We start from the raw sequence: 23340 nt of genomic DNA, 5'->3' as shown, positions 1-23340 counted from the left end.
GTTTAGGGTTTAATGGTTCATGAACTTAAACTGTTAGTACATGATGGAAGTGTACAATACATTGAAAGAAATATATAATTTTTTATTGGATTCTTGTGTTTGCTTTTTGGTTATTTTAATTATTTTATTTAGTTTTGGTCTGCTTTCTTATATATTTCTTTTACGTTGAACTGTTTGTTATTTTATATTAAATAAAAAAATATTACTCAGAAAAAAAATTTTAAACACTCAAACCAATAAATGTCAAATTATTAAATTCTTACTGACATGTATGCATGGCATTAATCTTTAAGATCCAGCAGAAAAAAGAAAAAGAAATGCAGCTGAAAGCCAGTTTCCTGGCATGATGAACAAGCTTTACCAGACATTTTGAAGCAAACTTGTCACCTTCTGAAAAGTAAAAACAATGCATGTTTGTGGAGGGTCATCAATTTTAAGATTATTTTTTGGAACTTGGATCACTTTTTAGACGGGTTAGAAATTGTCTGACTAGCCGAATGATAGGGAGAGGGTTCTCCAAATGGACAGCATGGCCGCAGTTGGGAACCACAACCATCTCATGGAGCTTGCTCACATGACCAATTTCTTTCCACATTTTTTGAGCCACCCCTTTGAATTTCTCATCTTCCTCTCCAACAACGAGCACAAGAGGTGTTCTGCAATGCTTCAAGTCTTCCCATAATGACCTAAGATTAATTGGAAAAAATAGAAAGAAAAAGTTAAAAGAAATGCATTATTAAGTACTTTGAATTCACAAACATTATGTTCTCATGATATAGATAAATCAAATTGCAGTGAACGTTGTTTATTTATATGCAAGGATCACTATTTTTCATTGTCTACTTAAGGCGTAGTTAAATCAACCAGGCATGGTCTCAAAGTGTCATACAAACAGTAGACCTTTTCGCATCAAGGACAACCCATCTAATGTTACTACTAACCTATCATAAAACTATTCTCAGGGAAAGAGAGCATGAGAACAATATTTCAAGACACTATGCAATTTGAGACAAGTTCAACGACTAAACACTTAAATTGCTTTGGCGTGTTTTGTCTAGCTTGTAGCAAAAACATTGTCCTGAACATAATCATCTTGGCCTTAGAGACCGATTTTCTATGTCAGAACTCACAAGTCATGCATGACTCTTACTTTCTTTGTATCATGCTGCTTTGCTTATAACTTTAATAAAAGCTTTTTGCTTTCACAAATTAAACTTGGAGTATTAAGAAACTGAAACTCTAATTATAAGGAGTATTGACAAAAAAGAAAAAAAATAAAAGAGCTTACGGCTGTCTTCCGGCGCTTAAATCAGACAAAACTCTTGCAAGACCCTGCACATCATCATGCAGTGACCGTCTAGCAGCAATTTGATTAAAATAGGGATGGCTTCTCAAGCTGTTCAATGCATCAGTGTAGAGGTGAACAACAATACAAGCAAAGCACTTTAAATATAATTCAGGCTAGCATAATACTTAGAGTTAATTATCCAAAAAAAAAAATGGCTTAAAGTTCTACAAAAAGACAAGAAAGCACCTCTTCCACAAGCCTCCAGAATACCAGGTGTCTAAGAATAGCTGCAAACCATGTGTACCAAGAGAACAAGCTCTAGAATCATCTTTAGCCCTACAAATTTTTCTTTCAACTGCATCTTCTAATCCAGGACTTCCAGATAATATAACCGCACCTTCAATCTGAACAGGTTTTCTATCATCAACAATGCAAATATAATATATTACTTCAAAGACAAGCAACTCCATGAATGTACCTTATCACTGAATCTCAGTGCCATGTACAATGCGATCCTTGCTCCCATAGAATATCCAACAAGAGTAACTTTACCAGGAGTGATGCGTTCAATTAATTTAAATAGCAAATCTGCAACTAACTCCATCGACAATGTTGGTTGATGTGCAGCTTTGTCATCAAAGAGATTCATCTTTGTTACCCCATGGCCAGGCAGATCAACTGAAATGCATCTTGCTGATCCTGAGATGGCATGCATGATACGGTCCCAGTCTTGATTAGTTCCGAGAAAACCATGAAGAAATACAATCACGCTACCCTGCATCAACAAAGTTGTAGTGTGGTTAGCACTGCATAAGGGAGGACAAGAAATAAGGGATGCATCCGGTGAAACAACAATAGCTACAGAATGTCTCAAGCTTTCTTTCATAACTAAGACATGGGCAATTGCTACAGCATGTCTCAAACCTTCTTTCACAAGTAAAATGAAGTGCATGGGCATTTTCCAGCCAAAGTTTCCAACTAACAGAAATGCAGACCAACACACACACATGCACTGAAGTTTTATTAGCGCTAATATCTTGAGATAAAAATAACTAGTAATGAGATGAACCAGTGCGTCCTCGTTGTTGATAAGCAGACACTATTAAATTATAATTTCTTCTCAAGATGCAAGAGGGGAAAGAAAAGAAAAAGGAAAGAGAAAATTAAAGCACATAGATGTCATCAAGCTTCTCACGTCATTTCTTTGACCAATCTCTTGTACGTTGATGGAACAAGAGAAATCATTTGAATCCAGAGTAATCTGGTATCTTAGGACCTCTTCAGCAGTAAACATTCTATGAACAACATTGTTGTTCATTTGAAATTTATGCAGGAGATGGGTAGCATCAGCAACAGATGCTTCTATAAAACCAGTACATGGGTTAGGACCAATGCCAAGCAGATCAGCTGTTACATCTTCTTCCAGCCAACGGTATGTCCCAAGACCATGGGCTACGGAAGGAGCTAGTTTATTATTCATCAATTTGCATGTGTCAGCATTCTGCATCTCCACATAACAGGAAAACAGGATATATGTTGACAAAGCTAGACCGCTTTCAAATGCAGCACTAATGATGGCCATCTTTCCCCGTCTATGAGCCCATCGTGCAAACATTGCAGCCTTTTCAAATCCACCAATTACAGTTGGTTTAATGACCTGGAAGGACAAATAAAACCATGTGGATCAGGATTATACCAAAAAGGAAAAAAGTCACTTCCAGGTGAAAGAATGCTCATCTTAATGATTCTAATCATGTGATTGCATTATTCTAAATTAACATTCTTACCATTTGGCTGGGCAAATGCATAATGGTTGAGGTTTAGAAAAAGGGTGCTTCAACTAGATAAGAAATCGATACATAATTAACTGTGCCTCACCATACATGAAGTTATTTCACCAAGAGTAAATGATGCATACCCTGTTAGTTTAAAGGGATAATTTAATGTCACTCACCACAGCAACTATTCTGGGGTGACTGTACTTGACAAGCTTATTGAGAGGATTTTCTGGGCAATTATCAATAGTTTCATCCAATGCCACAGGTAAGCCACTTTCTTCACAGTACCTTATAATATCATCCTCATGTTGAACAGGCTCCTGGAATATACGAATGTTAAAAGTCACATAACATGAAACGCCAAAAATGTTATCCAAATCATTAATCCACTTGGAACTAAGAGGGAGTAAAGCAATCACATAAACTAATTTTCTACAAGTTATACCTCAATATATTGCAGGTTACAATCCTTCACCAAGCAGCCAAATTGGATAGCTTCCTCATACGTCCAGTTACGATTGGCATCCACACGAAGTTCAATATGGCAACCAACCTTCTTTCTTACCTCCTGTATAACAGCAGCATCTTCAACTGGATCTGCCCTACGTGCAACCTATCATAGCAGAATTATCCATAAGCCAATTACAGTTTAAGAAATAAAGGACCTTTATAAGAATCACTAGTCATATGCTGCAGTAGTCTTGGCAAAAAATGAAATCCAGAAAAGAAAGGAAAGAAAAAAACTAATGAATCATTTTGAGTGAAATGAAATATCGAAAGCATTATCAGTTAAGTTTGACTTACCTTTATCTTAATTGCAGTAAACCCTTCTTCAACAAGAGCATTAGCAATACAAGCAACCTCTTCCGGCGTTCCACTACTATTAATAAGACCGCATATCCGAACACTTGGCAATCTCTCAGATTTTTCTCCTTCTTTTGCCCCCTGAGGATGAAGAATATTCAATAAAGTCATACCTTGGCTTACTGCTATAGCATTGAGGATTGCCATCTCCAAACCACATCTAACACTTGGAAAGAGAGAACATGCCTGTATAACAACAATTAAAGAAGCCAAGCACTGAAGGTCAGGTTCCACTTCAAAATGTAGAAGATACATGCACTTAGTAGCAACCATTCTTCTCATTCTCTTTTCATTTTCCAGATTTTTCATCTTAGCATTCTGTTTGCTAGATACACATAATTAATAGAATGAAGACAGATGCACCTACCGGAATTCCTAAATTTTTCCATATCCAAGAAGAAAATGAACTCTTGAGCGTTGGTAGAAAATAATTAATTGTAGCTCCTTGCAGCACATGGAAAAGAAAACGAAGTTGCTCTTCTACATCCAGCAGGTTTTCATGGCAAATTTCAAGAGGTGCAACCTGTTTAAGCAAAGTAATGCAAAAATAAATAGGACCGAACAGCAGCTTACATAACAAGGGTGACAGAATATACTATGGAAACCAACTGGTCAAAAGGATAATACAATAATTATTTCAAGAAAAAGGGAAAAGAAAAACTGTGATAATAACACACGAACTTATAAACAAGCAAATAATGCATCTAATAGAAACTAACCTCTCCATACCCAATACTTCCATCTTCAAGAGTCAAAGACAAAATAAAACCTTCTCTATAAAATCTAGTGCGGTCAGAATCAGACAAACTTGAAGTAGGTGGAGCGCAAAGTGGAATTCTGTAGCCACACAAATTTGAAAGATGTAAATAACCCCCACAACTAGCAAAGTTAAGAAAGTTTCAAACTATTCTTCTTACAAAAGCATTACCTATAGAGTGAATAACTCATTGAATGGATTTTGCAGTGAAAGCACCCTTGTGACATAGATTCTGGAAGAGAAAGTTTAGAAAGGATGCTGAAAGCATGATCAGCTGCTTGGCAAGCGAATTTTCTTATATCACTGAGAATGAGAGAAAGATATATTAGCAGAATGAGCAGGTATTGACCTGTTAACTAGGAAATCATAATTACTCAAGAATCTTTAGAACCTAACTACCTGTGGAAAGTGGCATTAGCATCAATGGAACTCTCAACTTCAATGACACAATCTGTTTCTCCTTGCTGAGATGAGAATAAGGCCTCATGTAGTTCCATTTTTGTCTTTACTTCCAAATGCTTCACACTGCATATTTATCAACTATTGAGAGGTCTCCAATGTAAAACCTTCAAAAAAGTTTGCAATTTAAGGAGCTAATTTGCTACAGAGAAAGGCAAATCATAAAGAACTTAATTAATCCTCATCATATACAAAGACACACAAACAAGTGAATAGGTATGATGTACTATCTTTCAAAACACAAATCCAGAAATACCTGGATGACTTATTTACCTGAGAAATGAGTTCAAAGCTTTTTGTTGATACATTAGCATAAGACATAACCTGAACCAAGTTATGGCAATACATTCTTTTCTCACCATTAAGCTCTATTGAGGAATATATCTTCAACTGAATACATCATAATATGGTTTTTCTAGCAGCTTTAGTTTATATCCCTCTTTGACCTTGACATAGCATGATTAAGTACATACATATCACCTACTTTCAGCTTTGGCCACACCAGCAGTATGGATCAGTTTAAAATATGTTTTCCATATTTCTTATGACCAACAATAGCATTTTTAAAATGACTCCTATTATCCCCATCATAGGGCTACTTTCATTTACTTCTGTTTATTTATTGCTCTATTCTTTCTGGATTCCCACTCATTTGAACCAAATATTTACTTCTGTTGTTGAGACTTTTGATAAACCAAATTTTCTAACAAAAGGATGAATGGGTTATAACCTACAAGAAAATTTATAATTGAAGTTTGGGGTTATCAGCTTCTTCACCTTCTCAGGTCCCAACTCCAGCCTCCCCTTCCCCTCTCTCATTTTTTCAGTTTTTCTTCTATAGTTATTTAAGATAACAATTCAGTATTTAGAATTTTGACTGACGAAATAAAGTTTTTCCACATTTCACTTCTAGAATTTGGTTTTACAGCTAAGGCTTTTCAAATTACTCTTTGAAACAATTCAGCATAAACCATGAATTTAGACTTCTCATAACATGGAATAATTTGAAATTTATGGCAGCTTTAAATAGTATTTAGAAAAAAGCATCAAAAAAATCAAAGAAAAAAGATAGTTGCAGAAGAATTGCAAAAGATTTTGAACCGCAAAGGGAATGTAAAAAACTTTGAACCTAAAAAGTAACTTAAGCATATTAATTATCTAAAAGGAAGTATATTACGTCTGAAATATTATTGCCTTCAAGAAATTGTTTACACACATAAATAGGAAATTTCAGAAGAATATAAGTTAAGACATAATAGGCACTTTACATCATCAATTTGACACAAACTCAACATATTCCAACTTGGATAATTGCATTCTTTGCTTAGTAAAAAAATTACATGAAATTTTGGGATTTATTGAAATTACTAGGCAAAGCATTCATTATCACATATTCAAACATATGCTGCAATTATCATATAACCACATGTAACTGAAAAAAAAAAAAGAAATAAAACTTTAAAAGGAAGTACAGAAAATAGGTGGAATGGCATCCAATGCAAGCATGATAATCATGTGATTGCCATGAGAACTATGTCATAAATACCAACAATAAGTTGTAGGCTTTACCCATGTGCCTCACATAGCTTGTGGATTGAAATGTTATGGGAAGTGTAGAAATACTGATTCAACACTCTTGGTTCAGTTATATCTGCAATTGGGAGAAGGCTGAATATTGCACCACCACCATTATTAATCACAAGAATTGTCATCGGTTTCCGCAACATCCTTTAAACAATGAAATTGAAAGTAAAAAACTTTTCCCTGGTCCATCTTCCAGTAAATAAATCAACAAGGAAATCATTAAATGCTACATCAGAGTTGTTATAAAACTGTTTAGAGAATGGAAACCATCAAAATTTTCTCCAAGGAACCAATTACATGCATGGTACATGTGTGTACATTAAGTGATGAGAGATTATAAAGGTAAAGTAACATAATTCTGATGACATTCATGGGACTATATGTAGGTCTAGCATGTTACGCCTCAATCACGAGTGCTTTACTGCAATTGAATTGTTGAGCAAAGAAACTATTAAAGCAATTGAAAGAGAGAAGTGTACATAACAAGCCAAAGAAAAAGGGAGACCCCAAGAAATTTATTTGCTTAGCTTGCTTATAACACAAAGTTCACTTTTACCCATTATTTCTTTGAATTTCAAGATGCTTTAGATTTTAGTATTCATTTTTACCTTTCTATTTTCTTCTGGTCCTTGTATCCTTTACTTCCCATGAACCAGAGCTGCAACCCCTCCCTTTTTTAGATTTTTTTCCCTAGAGATTATTGCTTAACCACATGGAGGAAAAGGAATCTTACCTCTGTTTCAGAATTGCCAAGCCATTTGTATCATGAAGGAAAGAAATATCACCAACCACACACAGCACCTAAACATAATTTTAGGATACAAACGTAAAAATGGAAAAGTAAAATGGAATAAAAAAACAAGAAGAGAAACTGAAAATGTAATACGAAGCATATAAAAGTTAAATTAATTACAAGAATTTACAGTTTATTTCATTCTTCTGGAACTACATAGGTAAATGAAACTAGACCAGATAGAGATGTAGGCATCACAAGGCTTGAATGAGTGAGTAATGGGCATTCAAAATAAAGAAGGGTAAATAGCCTATATGCAATCAAATACATATTTCTTTCTCAAATGAGATTCTTTCACCAACCAGCATCAATGCAACTCAATTGCTAAAGGATTTCACAAACAACTCCAATAAACAATATAGAATAGTCAAAAACTGTCCAGTTCACTATTATGCATTGAATTTCCAATAAAATCACAGAGCACTATGTGGCAACAGGATCTAAGAGGATTTTATTACTTAAAAAATGAAAAAAGGAAAAAAGAACTTAAAAAAAGATTTCCCTTGTTCCCCATGAAGTTAGCTTTATCAATTATGTGCAAAAGAAAAAAAGAAAAAAGAAAACTAATGTATTTACTTAAGGAAGTTCAAAAACATTAGATTTTTCTATGTTTGCTATCTCTAGAAAAGATGTCATTCTTGCATTCCATGTAATTCATGTTATAGAATAGGAAATGTGTAAATATTCTTTTATTAATAAACGTGATTATAGGAATTAGAAATCACCATAATTATAGGGATTGGGAATTATCATAATTATAGGGATTTTATTTTCTTTATTCTTTTCCTATTTTAGAGATGTTTAGGCTGTATGTATAGATGATGTATTATAAATAAAAAATGCTCAGTTTTCTCTTCCTAAATAACATGGTATCAGAGCTGTTTTGGCAGATCTGTTTCCTTTGAAACAGAGTTCTTAGTTTCTTGTTCTATTCCCCAATCCGGCCATCTATCGGAGATTCACTCCGGTCTTCTCTTCTGGTCTTCACGCCGGAAGGTTTCAACAAGATAGTTTGGTATTCTTGTTGGGTTTTATTACTAGGTTTTCAAGATGGCAGAGTCTGTGCCAGAGAAAAAATCAATGGTAGTGGCTGATGTGATTCCTGTGATGACAAAGATCACAGAACATAAACTTAATGGTTTGAATTATTTGAATTGAAGCAAGACAGTTCAGGTCTATTTAAGAAGCATTGATAAGAATGATCATATTACTAATGATCCTCTTACTGATGACACAAGGCAAACTTGGATGAGGGAAGATGCACAGTTGTTCTTGGAAATTCGAAATTCCATTAATAGTGAGATTATTAGCCTGATTAATCATTGTGAGTTTGTTAAAGAGTTGATAGATTATTTAGATTTTTTATTTTCTGGAGAAGCGAACATCCCTCATATTTATGAGGTATGTAAAGCTTTTTATCGTGCAGAGAAACAAGATAAGTCTCTCATAGCCTATTTTACGAATTTTGAAAGAATTTATGAGGAGCTTAATGTTTTGCTGCCTTTTAGTCCTGATGTGAAGGTTCAGCAGGCTCAACAGGAGCAAATGGCGGTTATGAGTTTTCTTGTGGGTCTCCCTCCAAAGCTTGAGACTGTTAAATCTCAAATTCATTCTGGTTCCGAGATCTCTTTTCTGCATAACACCTTTATGAAAGTACTTCGTACAGAAAGCTCGAACTTTACATTGGCTCAAACTAATAACAGTGCTCTTGTAAGTCGTTAGAATAATAGAAGTGGTAACAGAGGAGGAGGAACGAGCAATCGTAACCGAGATGTTGATAGTCGTAGTCAAGAGTCGAGAGGAATTGTGTGCTATTATTGTCATGAGTCGGGCCATACAAAGCGTTTTTGTAGGAAACTCCAAAATAAGTCTCAACAAGGTCAATCAGCAAATGTTGCAACTTCTAATACTTCATCTTCTGATAAGATTATTCTAGTTTTTGCAAATGAGTTTGCTCAATTCTCTCAGTACCAGGAATCATTAAAATCCACTACTTCTCCTATCACAGCTATCGCTGAATCAAGTAACTCCACTACATGTCTTATTTCCTCATCATCCAAATGGGTCATTGATTCTGGTGCCTCAAATCATATGATAGGTAATTCAAATCTATTTTTCACTTTCCAATCACATACAACCTCCTCTAATGTTACTTTAGCCGATGGATCAACCTCTTGTGTTCTTGGTTCTGGAACTATTAATCCAACTCCATCAATTTCATTGTCCAATATCTTAAACCTACCTAAGTTTTCTTTTAATCTAATCTCTGTTAGTAAACTCACTCGTGCTTTGAATTTTTGTATCTCATTCTTTCCCGATTTGTCTATTTTAGGATCTTATGACGAAGCAGATTATTGGTAAAGGTCGTGAATCTGGAGGTCTCTACTTCATTGACACACAAGCGCCAAGATCCATTGCTTGTTCAAGTGTATTGACCCCCTTTAAGGTGCATTGTCGGTTGGGACATCCTTCTCTGTCTTCCTTAAAAAAAATTATTTCCTCAATTTCAAAATGTATCTTCGTTGGATTGTGAGTCATGTCAGTTTGCCAAACATCATCATCTCTCTTCAGTGTCTAAAGTCAATAAACGGGTTATGTCCACTTTTGAGTTAGTCCATTCTGATGTTCGGGGTCCTTGTCCTACTGTGTCTAAATCTGATATAAAATATTTTGTTACTTTTGTTGATGACTATTCTCGTGTCACTTGGCTATACTTAATGAAAAATCGTTCTGAGTTATTCTCTATTTTTTGTGCCTTTTGTGCTGAAATAAAAACACAATTTAATGTTTTTGTGCGCACATTGCGAAGTGATAATGCTAAAGAATATTTTTTTCAATAAATTTCAGTCCTATATGATTCAGAATGGCATTCTCCATCAATCTTCTTGTATTGATACACCCTCTCAAAATGGAGTTGCCGAGAGAAAAAATAGACATCTCCTTGAGGTAGCCCGAGCACTTCTTTTTTAGATGAAAATTCCTAAACAGTTTTCGACTGATGCTGTCTCCACAGCTTGTTTTCTGATTAATCGGATGCCTTCCTCTTTTCTTCATGGTGATATTCCCTATAATGTCCTCTTTCCTTCCAAGTCTTTGTTTCCTATTGAACCTAGGACATTTGGTAGTACATGTTTTGTTCGTGATGTTCGTCCCCAAGTCACCAAATTAGATCCAAAATCTCTCAAGTGTGTTTTCCTTGGGTATTCTCGTCTTCAGAAAGGTTACAGATGTTACTCTCCTACTCTTAACCAATATCTTGTCTCTGCAGATGTCACTTTCTTTGAAAATACTCCTTTTTTTTCCTCATCTTCTAGTTATGATAGTCAAGGGGAGGAAGATGATCTACTAGTTTACACTGTAACCCATTCTGTCAATACCACAGATATTCTTGCACCTGATCCTGCACCTGCTCGAATACCTATTGTCCATGTCTACTCTAGACAACCAGAGGCTCAGACCACATGTCCTTTACCAATCCTTTCACTGTCAGATCCAGTCTCCACTGATCATGATCTTAGTCTTCATCTCCCTATTGCTCTTCGCAAAGGTAAACGTCAGTGTACTTATCCTATTTCATCCTTTGTTTCTTATGATCACTTGTCTTCTTCTTCTAGTTCGTTTGTTGCATCCTTGGATTATGTTTCAATTCCTAAAATTGTTCATGAAGCCTTGTCCCATCCTAGCTGACGTGCTGCTATGGTAGAGGAGATGGTGGCTTTAGATGGTAATGGTACTTGGGATTTGGTAGATTTGCCTACTGGGAAGAAAACTATTGGGTGCAAATGAGTGTTTGCTGTAAAGTTAAATCCTGGTGGATCAGTGGCTCGACTTAAAGCCCATCTTGTTGCTAAAGGGTATGCCCAGACTTATGGTGTTGATTATTCTGATACTTTCTCTCCAGTAGCTAAACTTACCTCTATTCGTTTATTCATCTCTATGGCGGCTACCTATGATTGGCCTTTACATCAATTAGATATCAAGAATGCTTTTTTACATGGTGACCTCCAGGGGGAAGTGTATATGGAGCAACCACCTGGGTTTGTTGCTCAGGGGGAGTATGAGAAGGTCTGTCATCTTCGAAAATCCTTGTATGGCCTAAAACAAAGCCCTCGTGTTTGGTTTGGCAAATTTAGTGAGGCAGTTCAGGAGTTTGGGATGAAGAAGAGTAAGTGTGATCACTCAGTGTTTTATAAACAGTACAAGGCAGGCATAATCTTACTAGTAGCGTATGTTGATATTGTCAGTACTGGGAGTGACACTGCAGGTATTTCATCTCTCAAATCCTTCATACCCAGTTTCAGACAAAAGATTTACGGTTGTTGAAGTATTTTTTGGATGTTGAGGTGTCAAGGAGTAAGAAAGGTATATTCTTGTCTCAAAGAAAATATGTTCTTAACTTGTTGACTGAGACAAGAAAATTAGGTGCTAAACCGTATAATGCACCAATGACTCCTAATTTGCAACTTACAAAAGAAGATGATGAATTGTTTGAAGATCTTGAAAAGTATAGAAGGCTGGTTGGAAAATTGAATTATCTTACAGTGACTCGTCCTGATATTGCACACTCTGTTAGTGTTGTCAATCAGTTTATGTTTGCTCCAACAATTAACCATTGGGCAGCTTTAGAACAAATCCTATGTTATTTGAAGGGGGTGCCAGGATGTGGTCTATTTTATGGAAATCATGGGCACACTAATATTGAATGTTTTTCAGATGCAGATTGGGCAGGTTTCAAGAGTGATAAGTGATCCACTACAAGATATTGTGTTTTTATTGGAGGAAATCTGATTTCATGAAAAAGTAAGAAGCAGAATGTAGTATCTCAGTCTAGTGCAAAATCAGAATACAGAGCTATGGCACAAACTGTGTGTGAGGTAGTATGGATGTATCAACTATTAAGTGAAGTTGGTCTTAAGTCTTCTTTGCCGGCAAAGCTATGGTGTGATAATCAAGCTGCTCTCCATATTGCCTCCAATTCTGTGTTTCATGAACGAACTAAGCATATTGAAATTGATTGTCATTTTGTTCGTGAAAAGATTCAGCAGAAGTTCATCTCTACAGGATATGTTAAAACTGAAGACCAACTAGGAGATATCTTCACAAAAGCGTTGAATGGACCTCAAGTTGATTATATTCGTAGCAAGCTGGGCATGATTAACATCTATGCTCCAGCTTGAGGGGGAGTGTTATAGAATAGAAAATGTGTAAATATTATTTTATTAATAAACGTGATTATAGGAATTAAAAATCACCATAATTATAGGGATTGGGAATTATCATAATTATAGGGATTTATTTTCTTTATTCTTTTCCTATTTTAGAGATGTTTAGGCTGTATATATAGATGACGTATTATGAATAAAAAATGCTCAGTTTTCTCTTCCTAAATAACAAAACAGGAAAGGAGTAAAAAGGAATAGCCCCTAAAACAATGAACAAGAATTATGAAAAGTAACGTGTATAACTGTTTCAGAAATGCCAAAAGGAATAAAATGAATACATACTCTCTTATTGCATCCAACAGCAAAACCAATAGCTGTGCTGAGCAAACCGTCAATTCCACTAGCACCCCTATTTCCAGCAACTGATACCCACTTACACGGTAATTCTGTCTTTAACATCATATCTGCAATACTGTGATTATCACTTTTCCAGTTACATCCATACATATCTGCATCACGTATTACCATGCTGTTCCCAATAAAAAGAGCACTCTCAGATGAAAGTGCCTCTGAAATTACATGTGCAATATGAGGTTCCGACAAGGAGTGTTCAGCAGAAACTTGAAATAATATCTCTTGTCCAACCTACAATAAATGGCAACAGAACTTTACAGGTAGAACAAAGGAGGATGCAAGGACAATAGACCACAATATCACCAATTTACACAGAAACAAACTATCAGTAAAGAAAATCTATATCTCACTATACAAGCTCATTTATCCCACCATCAGATGCAAGTCAAATAAGATCCATGCAAGACTCTCTGCATCATCTACTTTCGAGAGAAAACAGAAAAAATGCAAAAAAAACAAGATACTGTAGAGCTTCCCTTTTAGACAAAATAAACAAATTAAAGCCTAGAAGCAAGATGAAATCAGTCCAAATTCCCTAAATACAGAGAAATATTGATTAACTCATGCTGATGGTAACAAGCAACTATGATAATACAAAAACAAGGTATTCGAGGACTATTCTAGTTACACTTTCTAATTTCATTTGGTCCTCAATTGTTGCCACTGCCAGCTAGACCAACCAAACACAAGGTGCAACCATATTTAACCTATTGAGCCATATATCCTAGTAAACATGAAACTCATGAAAGCAAGGACCATGGAGGAAGCAATAAAATACTCAACAAACAGCTAAATGAAACATGGAGAGAATCACAATTTAGATCAATACCATCATGTTCAATGCTTGTAGATAACCACACCATTTGCTGCTTCTATGTGGAATTCGGGCTTTAAGTAAAATATTAGCAAATTCAATGGCAGAGCTTTGGATTCTGTGCGTTACAAAATGTGAAGGATCATGACGGCATGGGTGATTGTCAACCAAGATATATGAGCATGGGAAACATTTCTCTAGCATCTGAGAAATACGCTTGCTTGTTATACGACTCCCAATCTGTTCATCATTAAGAATCAGAAGAAATCAAAAAGAAGAAAAGCATGTGATTATGAATAACTTGGTATCAACAACATGATCCAGATGAAAATCCCACTTGATACCAGTTAGTAACATTTACATTTATTTCAGACTTTAATAACATTTTTCATTCCAAGATGCTTAGGGGAAAAAACAATAACATCCATTGACATACAACAGGGTGGTAAACCCTGTAAAAGAGGAAAGAAGTAGAGCTATACCTGAACAATTACATCAAACTGGACCCAATCCCTAACTGAATCTGAGAGCAATGCATGGTCAAGATAATCAACAAAAAAGATATTCTCTTCAACTTCAAGAAAGGAAGACAAGAGCCTTCTCAACCTTAAGCCAGACAAGATGTCAACCACAACAGGCCACTGAAGGTTTTTAGCCAAGAGAAGAACTGCCCACATCTCATCTTCGGTACAAATGGCACCAATGAGTAGGAGCCCTTTGTTAACCCCTTGAATTTTTTCTAGAACTTCCTCCATTTGGCCATGAGTGTTATTATTACATAAATAAGAATGTTGCACTAGAATATACTTAGTAAATGGTTCAGCATTAGACATCCAAGTATCTAATCCTTCCAAACAGCTTGACTTCCAAATTTTTGGACTATCATCCAATGGCTCCCTAAAAGGACAGTTAATATGAACAGGTCCAATTGGTGAAGATGTTGCCCGGTGTACAGCAGAGTCAAGTGTGGTAAGTACCATCCGTGCAGGGATTTCATCGGTGGGGGGAGGAAGACTGAAGAAGAACCTTACAAAAGAACCAAAGTGATTTACCTAGCATCCAAATTAACAGAAAGATGTTATTCACAAATAAGAAAATGGATATATATGTATAATGTAAGATATCAAGAGTATAATCAGTTGCGAAGCAAGCAAAAAACAAAATAAATTCTAATAAATAAGAAAATGGATGTATATATATAAATGTAAGATATGAACAGTATAAATAGTTACAGTACAAGAAAATACAAATAAATTTTAAAAGATGATTTCAGTTTTATTTTTACCTGATTGATTGATTGGTTTGCTCCACAATCCTGAAGCTCTGGAGGACGATCTGCTGAGAGTACTAGAAGTGGTACAAAGTCCTGACTGGCTTCGACAACCTGTATATTATCCATAATTATAACTTTTTAATTAGGTGGCATGCATTATAAGATAAGCATGCAAAATATTTGCATACAATGGACAAGGTAGAATGAAACAACCATCATAAATGAACATGCAACTAATTCGAGTGAGTAACCGAGAAAATAGAGGGTGCATATAAAGATTTTTCATTACCACAATTATGATTATGCAGGATAGAATGTTGTAAAAAGATAAGTAGTGAAGGCCCTATAGGCATATTGATTAACTAAAAGAATGGAAAATTATTGACCATATGATGTTCCTTGACTGGGAATAAAATAAAATCTGAACTTTTCATAGATGTCTATTGAAACTCACAGCTGGAAGAAGGTTCGAAACTGCAGTGCCTGACGTAGTTATGATGACTGCTGCTTTCTGAGATCCTCTTGCATACCCAATAGCATGAAATGCCAGTGATCTCTCATCAAAGCATGAAATACAGGTTACTAAGGGATGAGCAGAAGCAGCAAGAGCAAGGGGAGATGACCTGGATCCTGGAGCTACACAAAAATACTGCAATGAAGAGTTATTAGGCAAATGCAGAAGAGTAGAGACTTATTAGACTATGGACTAAACCTCACCGTCAAACCAAGGCGAGAACATTCTTCAACTATAAGTAATGCCCAAACAGCATTAATATTTGCACGATCTGGAACGGAATAGGTCATTTCACTGGCATTATCCAACTGATAATCAAAAAGAGACATACAACTTCAACATCCATCATCCAGTTTGTTTATTGCAACATTTCAAAAAGGTCCTAATACCAGCATCATTTGCTGCATCCACTTGGCAAAACAGGCATATTAGGGTTATTATCTTTGATACATGGTAATATGAGAGCATGATACCTTTATTTGTGTTGACCAATCTTAAAAAATCAGGCCTTCAAGTTCTTTTGCACGTATCTAGAAAGCACATAATTGCATGTATCTTAATTTTTACTTCCTTCTTCTTTGGATAAACCAAAATTTACTTATCCAAAAAATTAATTGGTCATGTTTTCCATTCTATCTACAAAGAATACAGCATTAGCTAGAAAAGTCATCACTCCTTTACTTAAATGAAGCAATTCGTAACCTTGCAGTTATATTTAACAAAATATTTTTATGTAACTATGCATTCGGGCAAAAAAGCAATTGACACTGCCACAAATTGCCTTTCCTTCTTCTCACTCTTAGTATGTAGAATATTAGAACACTGTTTTTCTTTCAACTATTTGCAGATGGTGCCCAAACAAAATATTTAAAAGCATGCTTTGCAAGTAGCCAGCACAAAGCATCATACCATGTTGCAGGCAACACCAATAGTTGGTGTAAACTTGAAACAGAACTGATTGAAAGAAGCTGCCCCTCTCTGCAAGTAAATATCAATACATTAAGACTATTCAAATAACAATTAAGTGTAATTAAGGGCCATAAATATTAGTTGGACCTTAAAGGTGGTGTATACAAATATGACAAATAAAGCCACATCCAAAGCAAACTGAAATATAAAAAATTAAGAATGAATGATTACCAGGAAAAAGGAGATACCAGTTCCATGGGGTAAGCTCCAAAATCCCTTCCACCCATCGAAAGAGCATTCATGTATACCTATCAAAACATTTTTGATCAATAATAACACCTAACAACATTGACATAACTCTCAATTTTGCCCCTTCTTAGAGACACAGTCAAAAATGCATACAAAAAGTTTTGCTTGAAGGCAAAAATCACAATTATTTGACTTTAGTAATCAACATGACGACCAGAAAAGTGGGTAAGCATGAAGACAAAACAATTAGAATATATTAAAAAAGGTTATACAGCATCTCAGTCCACTTCAAGAAACAAAGAGACAGGCTGACAACAGATCAACACAGAAAAGAACTAGGCTGAGTGCAGAAAATTCTTAACAATAAGGCATTTGATTTCTCAATTCCCCCACCAAAGAAGAGAGAGAAGAAAAATGTTTGGAGCACAGACTTAACACTTACACATTACCATATCAAAGTCTACTTTGCAAGAACTGAAATTCGTCAGCATCCTCAAAGAAGCAAAGATCAAAAGTTCAGGTAGCAGAAAATCAAGGTCATTGAATCCAAACAAGAACCTATAAACAAGACAGAACTTGGGGAAATAGAAAGGGAAAGCACAGTGCGGAATGCATACCATTTGCACAGCTCCGTCCTCAACCACATTAAGTTTTCTAATGGCAGATCTTATGCATTTGAAGTGGCATCTCTCTGTAGTGGGCGAAAAGTGAGAACTTACCTGAACAAATATAACAACATTAAAAATAGGACTGAGAGAAAAAAACAGAACTTCAGGAAATATATTCCAACCAGATGAAGAGAAATTAAATCAATGTCTGAACAAAACAAAAAAACTTGGGAAATAGTACATTTTGCAACTTTAAAATCAAGAAAACATTTTTATATGAAAAAGCAAATACTCACACATGCCTACACAGCTTCAGTTTTACCTTAAAATTGTTAATGTATTCATTTTAGTCAAATTTTACAACGTAAAGTAGAACGAAGGATAATTGTATGCAATTTATAAATATTGTTAATTCTGAAATCCTATGAAAAAGATTGTATAATTTCCTACCGAAAATACTAGAGATGTTTCATGTAACAGAAAAGTATGTGGAACATCATGCAAGTATCATGTCATGAAAATTAACAGTCAATATAGAGGTGTAGGCTTCTTGGTTTAACTTAAGTCTTATGAACTTGGTATCAAAATATTATATTAATTGGAATTCAGAAACTGTCATCCTAACATAATATACCAATATTATGCAAACCAAAAGTAAGACATCTACATAATGAGTGGGAATCTACGAGCACCTGGTCAAGGGCTGATTCATAAGAATGAATTGCCTGCTCAAATGTACACAAGCAAGAATCACTCCATGCCAATGTGGCTGCTAAAATAGAGATATCCTCATGCTCATCTAACTCGATCTGATGAAACAATCCAAAATCATATATGCATGCATTGCTTTCAGCAGGAGGTTGAAAGTAAACACATAATATTCAAACTTAGTTATTAATTAGGAAAAAGAGAAGGTATGGGGTGCATAAAAGATGTGCAAAATGCAAACAAGCGTACCAGAGGAATGAATAGATAAAAAGAACCAGCTTCAAGCTTCACAGAAGACAATTCTGTGTTGAAATTAATATCCAGAAAACCATAAGTTGACATAGGGATTGAGTCATTTGAGAGACATCTGCAGACAAGCTATAGTATACTCTTTAGCTATGAGAATAAGTTCAAAAACCATGTTGAAGTAAATAACAAAGTCCTTCAAAAATCAAACACAAGTGGCTTTCCAAAGAAATAACAAATAAAAAAAACATAATTGAAAAAAAAAAAGAAGCTTCAAAATTCAATTTATTGAAAAACCATAATTCAAGAACATTAAACTTCAGGGTCCAATTTCCTCTGTTTAGTGCTTATTTTCCAAGAAGGTCCTTCAGTAGTTGCACCATCTGAGTTGGTGCAATTGAATTGCATTCAAACCAAAAAGCAATGTGGGGTGGAACCAAACACAAATTAGCCAAGTCAAAGACACCAACTTCCTAGAGGAGTCAATAATATCCGAGTTTTCGCTGGTACAGAACTATCCCACCAATGCAGAAATTTCACTAAAATCTCGAATAAATCTTAGTATTGCAGTACACAAGTCAATTGTTCCTAAGAATAGCTACAGTTGTACCAAAAAAACATATAACAACAGCTAAGGTGATCAAGTAATTATTAACAAATGCATAGAGGGCCACAATATGCTCCATTACTGTAAGAACTGAGTGACTGAAAAACTGTTGAACCAAAAATTTTAAATTTCAAGATGTCTTGAAAGTTGCAAGTGAAAGCTGTTTGCAGTTATGAAGCTCATGAACCAATGGAAAGAATATAACAATTAACATAGAGTAAGTAGATTAAAGCATGGTTATTGCTGGATACTTCATCACACAACAATTATCCTTTTATCAATTTTTCAACATATATCAAATGTATGAATATAATGTTCGTTCTATCTTTGTCATAAAACAAGAAGCTAACACTAGGAACAATTTGAATTAATACCAAAACTAGCACACAATCGAAAGACACACTGAAAAATCATTTGAACCACATTGATATCAAGAACATTACCTCAAAGCTTTTATGACAGCATGTTTACTACCAAAAAATATTAAAAAAGAAAAAAAGAAGAAACACAAGTCAAAAAAGCATAGCATTAACCTCTTGATCGAACTAAGCTCTCCTGGGACAGAAGAAGAGTTTGTAAAGGAAACAGCAGCTCCAATTCCAAAAACTCCACGAGCTGTGTTCAAGTATAGAGATTTACATGTTGACCTGTTCAGCTCCTTAGAAAGAAAAAACAAAGGAAAAACAGCCGAAGACTCTGGTTGAGAACAAAACCAATTTAATGCTTTTGCACTGGGGGGCACAGCAATCTGCAAATACAAGAGTTGCATTGCATTGATTCTAAGAATTGAAGCAAAAATATTAATGATACATTTATTAAAGTCTTGCTTCTTGATAACCTGACTAATAAACCACTTCAATCATGTAAGTATTAATTCACGTACATATATATTCGTATTAATGTTACAAATTTACATACCCTAAATATATCTAGAAGATATTGCAGAAATGGAAATTTCTCTCTCATTGGAAAACCATCTTGAGATGCAAATTTGATTTTAAAAAATGGAGTTTAAATGAACAGGATCCCATACATTCATGCACCCTCAATGTCAGTACAATTCTTGTGTGTATTTATACCTGAAATCTCAAAACCCCACTAGAAGAGCAAGGAGGATTGAGCTTCAACGCATCCACAGCCTCTTTAATACTCTGGAGACCATGCTCAAGTGTCAAAGCTGGAGGCAAAGTGTGGGTAATGCAGGTCTCCACCACCAAATCACCATCTTCCAATTCATTAGCATCGATTATGGGACCATCAAACCTCACCCCATTAACCAACTAATAAAATCCCAACAACAAGAAACGATCACAAACCAGTTTCAAACGACCTATAAATGAAAAGAATATAAAAAAAAAGGGATGTAAATGAAGCACCTTGAGATTGCAGGAAAGGAAATCTTTTTTGCAGAAAAGCGGGAGTCTTGGATATGGGGTTGGGTTTTTGGTGTGAAAAAGATGGTTCTTGAGGTGGGGTTTTGGCGTTAATGCTAAAAATGGTATGGAAAGAGTGTCTCTTAGTGATAACATTAGAGATTTTTTGAGCTTTTTTCTGAAATCCTGAGACGAAAGAAAGGCTTCAGAGCAAAGAGTCAAACTTCGAAGAAGAAATGAAATGGATAGATGAGAGAAGCTGTTGGTTGCTTTGGCGCTTCTTATTCCTATAATTGTAAATTAAAAATTTGGGCCTTCACCTACCAAATCACAAGAGCTCTACTAATAAATAAACTAATTTTAATTTTAATTTTAAGTTTAAGGTTTAAGTTTTAAACAAATATTAAAAATCAAGTTTAGATATTTGATATTGATTTTTAATCGAGGGTAAAGTATGAAGAGTTAAATTTTAATCGAATTCATATTCAAATTTCTCCAAATTAATAAGTAGAAATTTAGATTTTTATGCTTTTCCTAGAGTTAGATCAACTTACTTGCCCAATTTTTTTTTAATAAAGAGTGTAGAGAGAATAATATCTTAGGTAAAATTTTCTAGGACAAAATCCATATAAATTATTATTGCATGAAATTAAAAATTTCCACCTCAGCAAAAGCCTGATGTCTGACGTGTGCGCGCTCTAATGATATTAGAAAAGTCTAAAGTCTGGAAAGTCTGAGGTTGGGTCACACAGGACACACGCCCTGCACAAGTTTTCTATATTCCACTCTAAGCTATCAAACTACCCCAACCTTCTCACTAAATTTACCACACAATCAACAATTTCCAACCTAAATTTTGCAAGACAAGGGGGGACATTTTAGACATTTAACATATAATATAACTAAATTAGAAAGTGTCAAAGGAGGCAAAATCTTAAACATGAGTAATCATAGGCAAAACAAAATATTTCATTTCCTCGAACCCCTCATTATTACCAACATAATATAAAATCCTAAGGAGCCAAACTAAAGAGTTACTGCAAAAATCTTGGCAGGCATGGCCTCAGTTCCAAACTTCCATGCACTCCCCATGTTTCTTGTTGTTACCATGATCTTGTTATCGACTACTCCACTTGCTTCGGGGCAATGTGAAGCAGAATCCAAAAATGCATGCCAAGACAAGGCAGAATCCATGAAGCTGAAAATCATTGCCATTGTTGCAATCTTATTATCTAGTATGATTGGTGTGTGCTCACCATTGTTTTCTCGTCTATTGCCATCGCTTAGACCCGAAAGGGACTTATTCATTGTGGTCAAGGCGTTTGCTTCTGGTGTTATTCTAGCAACCGGGTACATGCACGTGTTACCGGATGCTTTTGACGACTTGATGTCCAAGTGTTTGCCTGAGAATCCGTGGAGGAAGTTCCCTTTCACAACTTTCGCGGCAATGCTGGCTGCGCTGGTGACCCTCATGGTGGATTCGTTTGCCATGAGTACATACAAGAAACGTTGTGCTAAAGCTTCAGTGGCTGATGCTGGCAATGGTGCGGGACTGGAAAATGGGAATGTACAAATAGAGATTTTTGGACAAGGACAGGGCCATGCAGTTGAGAAGAATGATAAAGCATCACAGTTGTTAAGGTGTCGAGTTATTGCTCAGGTATGTATGAAACTTTGAATCCTAAAATGTTGTAGTAATGCAGAATCTTCTTGTTTTTGACAATCATCACAACAAACTAGATTAACTTGACTCAATTTTCGTTGCCCCTGTAACAGTTTTAATGAGAATATAAATTCACCAAATTTTCTTTGTTTTCTGAAGTGAACTTGTTGTAGATGACCATTTACCTCTTTGGACAGTTTCTGGTTGAATGTGTGTGTCTTTAGGCTTCTAAGTGTTCATTAGAAGCAAACCAAAATGCTTTTTCATTGATTAATCAATCCATATATATAATTTATGTCACAGAATTTGGTCCACGAAGGTGTCGTTATCTGGTTTTCCAGCATTGTGCATATAATCACATAGATTTGCTAAATGCAGGTATTAGAGTTGGGAATTATAGTTCATTCGGTGGTAATTGGTCTTGCAATGGGAGCCTCTGAGAATCATTGCACGATAAGATCACTCATCGCTGCTCTTTGCTTCCATCAAATGTTCGAGGGAATGGGACTAGGTGGATGCATACTACAGGTGATCCAACTCTCCAGTCTCTCACAAACACCATTTTTTCATTCAATTACAGATTGTTCTAGTCCATGCAGCTTTGGTTTTTTCCTCTTATCAATAAACATTGTGTCTTCAGGCTGAATATGAGCTCAAAATGAAAGCAACCATGGCATTCTTCTTCTCGGCCACAACTCCTTTCGGAATTGTTCTAGGAATTGGTTTGTCAAGTGTTTACAGTGAGACCAGCCCAACTGAACTCATTGTTGTAGGGCTGCTAAACGCTAGCTCAGCAGGGTTGCTGAATTATATGGCTTTGGTGGATCTCCTGGCAGCGGATTTTATGGGGCCTAGGCTTCAAACAAATATGAAGCTCCAGGTTTGGTCTTATATGGCAGTGTTGCTTGGTGCTGGGTTCATGTCATTGATGGCAAAATGGGCTTAGCCAGTTCCTCGTGTGCTCAACATACCATGTCTTTAATTTGCTACTGGGTAATTCATCTTTCAGAATTCAGAAAATAGAAAATAGAAAATATATTAGTGTAATTTGCTTTGTTGACCAAGAACAAGAAAAAAACCAAGTCAAGAAAGATTTAATATGTAGTAGGAGTACGTGAAAAACAAAGTAGAACAAGAAAAGGAGAATTTGCCTGCCTAACAGTCATCACAAACAACTTTGAGCCTGGTTTATTGCAGAAGAGAGAAGAAAATACTTCCAACTTTTGGGCATCTAAAATTTCTCAGAAATAATATATAATACTAATAAACATGGTTTT

At 35.4% G+C, this 23340-nt stretch overlaps 2 protein-coding genes across 5 annotated transcripts; one reads left to right on the top strand and one right to left on the bottom strand.

The window, feature by feature from the left end:
• LOC18610138 (protein PHYLLO, chloroplastic) lies at positions 238-20663 on the bottom strand. Of its 4 annotated transcripts, XM_007045634.2 has the most exons (28): positions 20404-20661; positions 20107-20307; positions 19561-19775; positions 18424-18541; positions 18159-18275; positions 17476-17577; positions 16858-16917; positions 16610-16678; positions 15904-16008; positions 15641-15835; positions 15199-15297; positions 14396-14965; positions 13929-14153; positions 13028-13330; positions 7464-7531; positions 6716-6874; positions 5087-5212; positions 4859-4990; positions 4650-4767; positions 4298-4453; positions 3871-4116; positions 3512-3679; positions 3243-3386; positions 2484-2945; positions 1767-2063; positions 1535-1692; positions 1289-1396; positions 238-686 (listed from the first exon to the last, which is right to left on the bottom strand). In XM_007045634.2, the coding sequence occupies exons 1-28, from the start codon at positions 20554-20556 to the stop codon at positions 440-442; spliced, it is 5121 nt and encodes a 1706-aa protein (XP_007045696.2). In that variant the 5' UTR covers positions 20557-20661; the 3' UTR covers positions 238-439. The 4 variants fall into 4 exon arrangements, with proteins under 4 accessions (XP_007045696.2, XP_017971653.1, XP_017971654.1 ...); XM_018116164.1 differs by lacking the exon at positions 18159-18275 and having other exon boundaries at positions 20404-20660; XM_018116165.1 differs by lacking the exons at positions 20107-20307; positions 20404-20661 and having other exon boundaries at positions 18424-18552; positions 19561-19599.
• On the top strand, positions 21458-23009 carry LOC18610137 (zinc transporter 7). The gene is made up of 3 exons (XM_018115178.1): positions 21458-22060; positions 22442-22591; positions 22704-23009. Exons 1-3 carry the CDS (start codon positions 21458-21460, stop codon positions 23007-23009), a joined length of 1059 nt encoding a protein of 352 aa, XP_017970667.1.

The sequence above is a fragment of the Theobroma cacao genome, chromosome 2, assembly GCF_000208745.1.
Source record: "Theobroma cacao cultivar B97-61/B2 chromosome 2, Criollo_cocoa_genome_V2, whole genome shotgun sequence".
Classification (NCBI taxonomy): Eukaryota; Viridiplantae; Streptophyta; class Magnoliopsida; order Malvales; family Malvaceae; genus Theobroma; species Theobroma cacao.
The sequence above is the reverse complement of the archived record's forward strand: the minus strand, read 5'-3'. Positions and strand labels throughout refer to the sequence as shown.